General features: G+C 38.8%; 1 protein-coding gene across 2 annotated transcripts in view; it reads right to left on the bottom strand.

Annotated features, from left to right (window-relative positions):
* Nucleotides 1–1,456: 1,456 nt before the first annotated feature.
* Nucleotides 1,457–9,254, bottom strand: part of TAF4B (TATA-box binding protein associated factor 4b) — a 157,040-nt gene continuing 149,242 nt past the window's right edge. For both annotated transcript variants that reach the window (XM_030926197.1, XM_010380747.2), the window contains one exon: nucleotides 1,457–3,311. In XM_030926197.1, coding sequence (XP_030782057.1) covers nucleotides 3,144–3,311 — 168 coding nt within the window. In that variant the 3' untranslated portion in view covers nucleotides 1,457–3,143. The remainder of the gene's footprint in view (nucleotides 3,312–9,254) is intronic.

Genomic DNA, 9,254 nt, shown 5'->3' with positions numbered 1-9,254 from the left:
CAACTGCACTCCAGCCTCAGGTGACAGAGTAAGACCCTGGATCTAAAATATAGAAACAAATAAAAGTAAATATATGAAATGGGTGGTTTTTAAATGTAAAATACACCTCAGTAGAGTTGCTTTAAAAAAGTAAACAGATGGAGAATTTCTGGTACTTTATAGCTGTTCATCACCCAAGATAAATACATGTATATGTGTATATAAACACACACACACACACACACACACACTTTTGAGATGGAGTCTCACTCTGTCACCCAGGCTGGAGTGCAATGGCATGATCTCAGCTCACTGCAACCTCTGCCTCCTGGGTTCAAATGATTCCCCTGCCTCAGCCTCCCCAGTAGATGGGATTACAGGCACCCAACACCCCATCTGGCTAATGTTTGTATTTTCAGTAGAGATGGGGTTTCGCCATGTTGGCCAGGCTGGTCTTGAACTGCTGACCTCAAGTGATCCACCCACCTTGGCCTCCCAAAGTGCTGGGATTACAGGTGTGAGCCACCATGCCAGGCCACATTTTGTTTTGAGATGGGATCTTGCTCTGTCGCCCAGGCTGGAGTGCAGTGGTGTGATCATAGCTCACTGCAGCTTCAATCTCCTGGGCTCAAGCAATTCTCCTGCTTCGCCCTCCTGAGTTGCTGGGACTACAGATGCACATAACCACACCCAGCTAGTTCTTTCATTTTTTGTAGAGGTGGGTCTTGCTATGTTGCCCAGGCTGTCTCAAACTTAGCCTCAAGCAATCCTCCCACTTCGGCCTCCCTAAGTGCTGGGGATTACAGGTGTGAGGCCCAGCTGCAAAATAAATATTGAAGGCAGAGGGTCATGAACTCCAATGCCTAAATGAATCAGGCAAGGGAAGGTAAACTTATGCCTGTGTATCTAAAGTAGACAGCTGCTGGTTAGCTCTGATGGATTGTTGCCACCAGGGTACAGCTAGGGATTCCCAATCTTCTAATTTCTCAAAAGAAATGGAAATATAGATTCTTATGAATTAAAACATTGGCAATACTGTCTGAGTCAAGGAGAATGCATTTGTAGATCAAATCTACTCCAAGGCCACCATTCTGCAAACTGCACAGACGAATACCTTGGATGCACTTATTTGTTCTTTCTTGTGTAAGATATATTTCACAAGACAAAGTTTAAAAATGAATATTAAAAATAAATTTTGAAAAATACCTTAGTAAAAAACCCTGATGGGCGAGAAAAGCTTTTGTAATGAGTATGCTTAGCTTTCTTTGTGAATCAAATAGCCTGCAAATTTACAACTATGTCAAAGAAAGTGATACAACAACTTGGATCTGAAGTGACTTTCTGGAACCAAAACTGCCCATACTCCAAAGTAATTCACAGTCCGAGCTAGGAAAAATTCACAGCCCAGCAATGTGAGCACATCAGGGGCTAACTACTAAGGACAATGGTTTTCAAAGTCAGTGACTGAGCAAAGTTATTCTTATAATAAAATAATCACTTTAATGAAGTATTTGAAATAATTTTAAACATCTGATCAGTAAGATTATACATAAATGAGTATGCTGCACTTTACAAAAAATAAAGGTAAGCATTTAAATATACAAAAACAACTTTGGATAAAGATCTCTTCTTAAAGTACTCCTTTAACATACACATAATTTATAGCATTTTACATAACCTGCTGAAACAAAAAATAGTGGCCAATTTAAAATTTACTATAGTGTAGAACGTGGCCATAACAGTCCCAATGGGAAGAACAGGATGAAGAGTAACATACGTGAGGTGGTTTTTTTTCCTCTGAATTCTTATAAGTATAGCATTTCCCATTTCTGAAATACCTTTTTGGAGGATTCAATCATTTTTTTCTGTATGTGATTCTAACTACAGTGATTATTTTTCACCAGCTGGATTCCACACACATGGAATTTTCTTTTCTTTTCTTTTTTTTAAGGAGGGTTTGCTTTGTCCATCAGCTTCTTCCTCAGGTGAACACATATAACTTGCTTCTCATATTCAGAGCTCATATCCCGAAGAGTGAGATACTGACAGTATCTTTTTAAGTACAGAATCCAACATAAAGTCCTATTGTTAAAAATTTCTCATCATCAATTAGGATTTTTTAAATGTGCCAACACGCTTAAAACTTAGGATAACTAAAATACATGATGACAGAAGGAACTACAAAAATTATCCTTCTTGGGATTTAAAACAATACAAAACAAAAAATAACATTTTCCTTTCAAAATACTATAATTTGAAAACATCTGGTACATTCTCCTTTCTGGTTGTGCTGTGATTTTTTCCCCCATCAACAAAACATGTACCAATTGTTTTGGAGTTCCGATTCTACCTCTTCCCCTCTTGGGCATATGAAGCACATTTCCTGTTTTATGATACCATTTTCACATTCCCCTCATCAGTTTGAAGGCAATGCCTTAACGTTCCTTCTAATACTTTGCACCTTTTCCGTTTTTTCAACAAGATACATTGGTAGATTTAATTTTAAGGTTTCCCTGATAAGGACGTCCCCTCACTTGGTACCAGAAACGGCATATGGTGATATGAAGCAGAGAATTAGCAATCCCAGGCACAATCTATCCCCATTTGTCTCATTTTGACAACACTGGAACTCAGCCGACCAAAGTCACCACAGGCCCTACTCTGTGGCCTGTCATGTACAGAAGGTGACTGTCATAGTTAGCTAAGCAACTTCTGATTCCTGCCCAGAAAACCTACCACTTTGGGACAGGTTCAATGTAGAATGACATAGTCATTCTTGTATTTTCTTATGCCTCTTCCTTTCTCCTGCATCTCAATGCATGCCGTATTAGGGAAGGACACCTCACCTGCTACAATTCGGCAGCTGAGGCAGGTAGTAACAAACAGGGCCTTAACTTGCTTTAATTTAATGCACAGATGGGCAGATGCCTAATTCTGTGCAAAGTGTATTTCATAACTGATTTTCAGAAGACAAAGATGAATTTGAGTCTGTAAGAGCCCCATGGGATGGATAGGTAAGAGTTAATATAGTTTCTAACTGTAAACAATGCTCTTTCAATGTTGGTGATTATTTTCCAGAAATTGAAATTTCAGGACAGTGCAACAATGCTCTTTGTGTCTTCTTTGGCAGTAAATAGCAAGGATCTGGATGGAGAGTGGAGTGGTCACTTCAGAAGGGCCAGGTATAGAGCTCGAGAATACTTCATCTCCCGTTCCTGTTCCATACAAAATATCAAGTCCCTGAGGCAGATTCTCGTGATTCTTGGACGATGCAACTGTTTGGTGGCTGTCAGGCTGGATGTCCCAGAAGCAAGAAGGTTGTCTTTTAAGCCCTAAAAATAATAAAAGGAAAAGCAATTTGAAATAAAAATCCTTCATAAAGGGAAAGCCTGACAATTCTAGCAGGTAAGAGCCCACTACCCCCGGTCACTGGGTTAGGTACTGGAGATAATGGAATGATGAAGACCTAACCCCGTCCTCCAGCAGTTAGCCTCAAATGGCCACTAAACCTATCACCTGAGCTCATTCATTCTTTCCTTCTCACCTGCAGCATGGCAATAGCCTCTGAAGTGGTTTCTCCATTTCCAGGCTCTACTTGGCTCCATTCTTTCCAGTGCATTGCAGGCCAGACTTTCGCTCTTTAAAGGCCTTACACAAATCTTTTGAGAGTGATAGATGTGTTTATCACTTCGATTGTGGTGATGATTTCATAGCTGTATGCATACATAAAAATCTATCAAATGTATACTTTAAATGTATGCAGTCTTTTGTACGTCAGTAATAAAAAATAACAATGAAGGCCTTTCATTGTTCAGATCCCACCAAGCCATGGTTCCAAAATCTTCAATGGTTCCCCATTGCTCAGAGAAGCTTCTTGAGAACCACGCTGAGCACTTTTCATATATTATCTCTTTTCTGTCATACAAAATTGCAGCCAGTTTGATGAGCACTGCCCCTATTTATCAAACGAGGAAACTGAGCTTAGACAGGTTAAGCAATCTGTTCAAGGTCACATAGCAAAGTTGAGCTGTGACTCAGTTTCTAATTTGATTTAAAGTAAATGCTCTGGTTGGGCACGGTAGCTCACGTCTGTAATCGCAGCACTTTGGGAGGTCGAGGTGAGCGGATCACCTGAGGTCAGGAGTTCGAGACCAGCCTGGCCAACATGGTGAAACCCCGTCTCTACTAAAAATTAAAAAATTAGCCGGGTGTGGTAGCGTGTGCCTGTAATCCCAGCTACTAGGGAGGCTGAGGCAGGAAAATTGAACCCGGGAGGCGGAGGCTGCAGTGAGCTGAGATCGTGCCACTGCATTCCTACCTGGACAACAGAGCAAGACTCTGTCTCAAAAAAATAAAAATAATAAAAATAAAGTAAGTGATCTTAACCACTGTGCTATATCATCCACCATATCACATATAAACCCATCACCCTGGCTTCCTTCTCTCCAGCCTCACTTCCCATTGCTCCTTTATAAGGCATCTTAACTGCAGCCACAATAGGCAGAGATTAGCAAAGAGGCCATTCTAGGCCAGTCTACCCATCTTTTAAGACCCATTTCAAATGGGTCTACCTGTCCTTCATCCAAGGAAGTCTCACTGTGGCAATTACCTTACATCGTATTACAGTAATTTGTATATGCTCCCACCACCACCACATACCTACTAGACCGTAAGCTTTCTGAGAACAAGGACTATGGTTTCTGTCTCCTCTAGGGCTTGGCAGCGTTCACAGGGCAACACATATCAAACAAAATATCCACAATATTTTCTAAATTGAATGTACTGGTTTAAAACAGAACAACAAGAATTCTAAACGTCATTTTAAAATGATGAAAACACAACACTCCTGTAATTAAGACAGTTTTCCGAATATGTTTACCAATATGAATTACCAATATGTCTATATGCTATTACTTTTAATTGGAAGAAAAGAAAAACATAGAACTTTCAAAGGATACTTTTGTACAAATGAAATCCTTTAATTCTTTTTACCTTTGTTTCAAAACAAAATCCTTTGTTTCAAAAAACGTCTCATAGGACTGGCAAATGTCTTTTATCCACCCAAAAGACATACATAAGGAAAGATATTTACCTAACACAGGAAGAAAATCTGGTTCTGTTACTGTCCTTTTATAACCATTAAATTTTAATTACTCCTTCCACCTTTTTGGGTTTCTTGTTTTGTTTTGATGGAGAGGAAGGAAATCCCTTAAGGTCTCCAAAACACCATGGTCAAAATTAGTCAAACTTAATTCCATGCATGTTCACAGCATGACTTAGGGGTACTTTACCTGATGGACAAATAAAACTTGTTTACGAGATACTACCCAGTTTTTGAGGGACATGATATCGCAGTCATATTTTTATACTCATTAAGTTAAACTTGTTATAAGTATCCATGGAAAAAATTCTGGAAAGTCCACATTCTAAAAGAGGAAAAAAAGATCTGTCTCAGCTGCACAATTGTTTGGCTACTTACCCCGGAGCCCGTCTATAGTATACAGCCAGTCTCTCGCTACTTCTGCAGGGTTCTTGGTAATGAATGCAATTTGTACAAGTGTAAGCCTCCGGAACTTCAGCTAAGCCTGGCAGTGAAGCACTAGCGTGTCACTCTGCTAGCACCAACACTCAGAGATGGTGTAACTCAGATGTAATTTTAACTATTGTAAATTATTACCATCAAAATATCTTCATAAGATTTTTGCAGAATGGGACCAAAAGTTCAGTTTTGTTTGGAAAATTGAATAAAAAGTACATATTAGGAAGAAAGTTACTAAAACACATAATTGGCAGTGAGTGGCAGTTTTGTTGTTTATAGGAGTAACCCATTTAAAACTACAATATATTTAGGCCAAGGCAAGCAAATCACTTGAGGTCAGGAGTTCAAGACCAGCCTGGCTAACATGGTGAAACCCCATCTCTACCAAAAAAATAAAAAAATGAGCCGGGCGTGGTGGTGTGTATCTGTAAGCTCACTTTATTCGGGAGGCTGAGGTGGAAGAACTGCTTGAACCCAGGAGGCAGAGGTGGAAGTGAGCCAAGATCATGCCACTGCACTCCAGCCTGGGTGACAGAGTGAGACTCTGTCTCAAAAAAACAAAAAACAACTACAATACATTTAACTAGAGGCAATTTCTTTAGCCATAAATTAGACATATTATGCTAAAACTGTATCTATATGTTTATAAATCTTCTAAGAGTTTACCTAAAATCAGTACTTTGGTGTTTTATATGAAATTGTAAAATAACTGGCTAGACAGACACAATGTCTCGGCAATTCCACATCTATGTAAATACCCAGAAATAAGCCATGGGTTCATCAAAAGATATGTATAAGGATGACTACTATTCATAAGAGCCCTAAGCTGTAAACAATCCAAGTGAGTACATTAAGAGTACAATAAATTGTGGAATAATCATACCATGGAATGATACACAGCAATAATGACTGGGTAACATGAAAGAGTATCACAAAAATGTTCAATGAAAGGAACCAGACACAAAGGAATTCATACTGTATGATTCAATTTCTACCAAGTCCCCAAACAGACAAAGCTAAAAAAAAAAAAAAGGAGAGTGAGTTCCCATGGGGGAGATGAGAAGTGATTAGAACAAGAGTGAGGTTGTCTGGAGTTCTGATGATGTTTCCTTCTTGATCTAACTACTGCCCACATGAATGTGATCATGCTGTGAAAACTGTGGTGAGCTTATGACTTGTGTACTTTCTATATTGATGCTATATTTCAATAAAAAATTAAATCGCTACCCCAAAAACCTTGCCTCAGGAAGAAATTAACATGGAGGCAAAGAGAGGGGGGAAAGGAAAGACAATAAGGCAAAATTGTCAAACAGAAAAAAAAAAAAATAAAGCGACCTAATCATCTGAGTAAGGAACAAAGGGGTCACAGTTCATGTTTGTCATGTGACAAGCCTGAAGGATTCAGGGGAAAGAGCCATATTACAGCTGCCAGCACAGAGTTGAAAAGAAGGTCATTCCAACAGGATGCAGCAGAGGGCCTGAGGCAATGTTATAAATGAAAAAAACCCCAAGGGACTTTCAGTAACCCAACAGAAATGTCTTTCATGATTCACAACTTTACAAAGGTGATAGCATTCTCTTTCCCCAAATAGCAGCTAACTAGAAAGTCAATCTTTCTTGAATCTGAACACAAAATATGTAGCATTTTTATTCCTGAGCTTATGATTTGGCAAAGTCCGCAATTGTAACTTGTCAGTCACAATGACCTGGCCAAAATAACCATCTACTCTCAATTATCCACAGTTAAGTGGGTAGCGAGTACACAGATAACTTACAGCCATAAAAACCAAACCTGCTTTTTCACCATCAGTTTTAATTTTCCTCTGCCTCACCAAGTCCTTTCCCCAGAGTTGACTAGGGCTGATTTCTGGTCACATTAGAAACCACAAAGAATACTAACGTGATTAAGGGCCCAGAGTTTTTAAGAAGGGGAAAAAAAAAAAAAAGACTTTATTCTTATCACTGTTAGCATACTGTTCATTTTGGAAATAGAAGGTTTTCCCACGTAACTTTCTACATGAGGATATTCCTTAATCTGGATTCTTCTCCTGGGTGAAAATAAAAGATGAAACAAACAATTCATTTCCCAGGTGCACAACAGATGTCCTCGGAAGCCGACTCAAACCTAAATGTTAACATCTTCTAAAACTGCCAGATCAATTATGTTAGTCTTCATTAATTGTTACCCATTAATGTTACCCAGCCCACTAACAACTTATCTCACCTAATTTGTTTTGTTATACCACTAAACTAAGTTTCTTGTTTTTATAATGAAACTTTTGAGGAACTCCATTGCTCTAACAAGTAAAAATGCAAAATTATCAGTTATCAATTTTAGATAAATAACACCATTTTAATAATGACATTAAATAACTAAAAATAACTAGTAATCCAATTTTTATCCCTTCAACTTAATACAGCAGGTGTTGTGAAATATAACCTTTAAAGGCTTTTCTACTTCTTTTTCCATATTTCCTTAAATTAGATGACTGCTCTACCACATTAGAAGCAGAAAGGCCATCTTTATGAACCCAGTGTCTTCAGGAATCCTATCGGGGTTTATAGTGACTCCATACAAGCTTCTCCTCCCAAGAGCCACCATCCATGGTAATGTAGCTTCATGCTAGTCCATGTTCTGATTCCATTCAAAATTATCTGGGTTACTGGGAACCTACTATGGGCAAGGAACTGTGCTAGGCAGCATAAGATATACATAACTGAACGGTGGCAAACACTCATTGTCTCCTCCATAGGCAATCTCAAATTACTTAATTTCTCTGTACCTCAGTTTCCCAATCTGCAAACTAGGGACAGTAACACTAATTATCTCATATGGCTGGTGTGAAGATTAAATGAGAATGATATACACTCTAAAAATGTTCGCCCTATTCTCATAATGAAGTCCCTGGTTAGTAGGAAGGCACTGAAGGTTTACAAACAGGAAACAGTGTAATTCTAGCTCCAGACCTTTTTTCCCATCCCCCTCCTATCCAGGTCCTATTCTCTCAAGTCTTCACTAAATCACTGGTTACTGAACTCAAGAGAAATAATTTGTGTTGCCATACTTACCTTGTCCCTCTCAGTGAAATTTCTGAATTTTAAGGGAGCCTTGAAAGCCTAAAGCTCCAAAGTAGACCGATGCGCATTTCAGACATGTGACAGGTGGATAGCAAGTTTTTCTTACACTCCTCAAATTAAATAGTGGAGGAACCTGCTGCTGTACAGAATCAACTAAGCTTATCAATATTGTCTCTAAAAACTAAAAGTCAATCTCTTTCATTCAATTCTCTGAATCCTAAGACTAATAAAAGCAAAATTTGTGTCCCAGAATCTGAATAGTTAACCAAACACAAAAACTGAGAATTTCTTAATAGAGGAATCAAGAGGCAAAGATTCACGACATTCTCAGGTTCTACCTGATTTACACTAAGTCCCAACCTCATGCCACCAGGGCAGCTCTTAAGGGATGGCTCAAGTCTTTTCACCTTTAAGGAGGAAACAAGGTCCAAACGGGAAGAATAGGGAGTAGAAAGAAGACCCAGCTTCAGAAAAAAAAACAAAAAAACAAAAAAACTGAACATCATCTAAGTTTCAGAAGCAAAAATAAATAAAAGTGCCCTGGATACCTGACCCAGTGTAACAAGAACACTGAAAATTTATATTCAAAATACCCAAGCTTCTAGGCCTGAAAGGGGAACACAGGACAGAAAAATACTGAGCTTCAAATTTGACTGCC

The sequence above is a fragment of the Rhinopithecus roxellana genome, chromosome 21, assembly GCF_007565055.1.
Source record: "Rhinopithecus roxellana isolate Shanxi Qingling chromosome 21, ASM756505v1, whole genome shotgun sequence".
Lineage (NCBI taxonomy): Eukaryota > Metazoa > Chordata > Mammalia > Primates > Cercopithecidae > Rhinopithecus > Rhinopithecus roxellana.
Note: the sequence above shows the minus strand (reverse complement) of the source record. Positions and strands in the feature narration are given on the sequence as shown.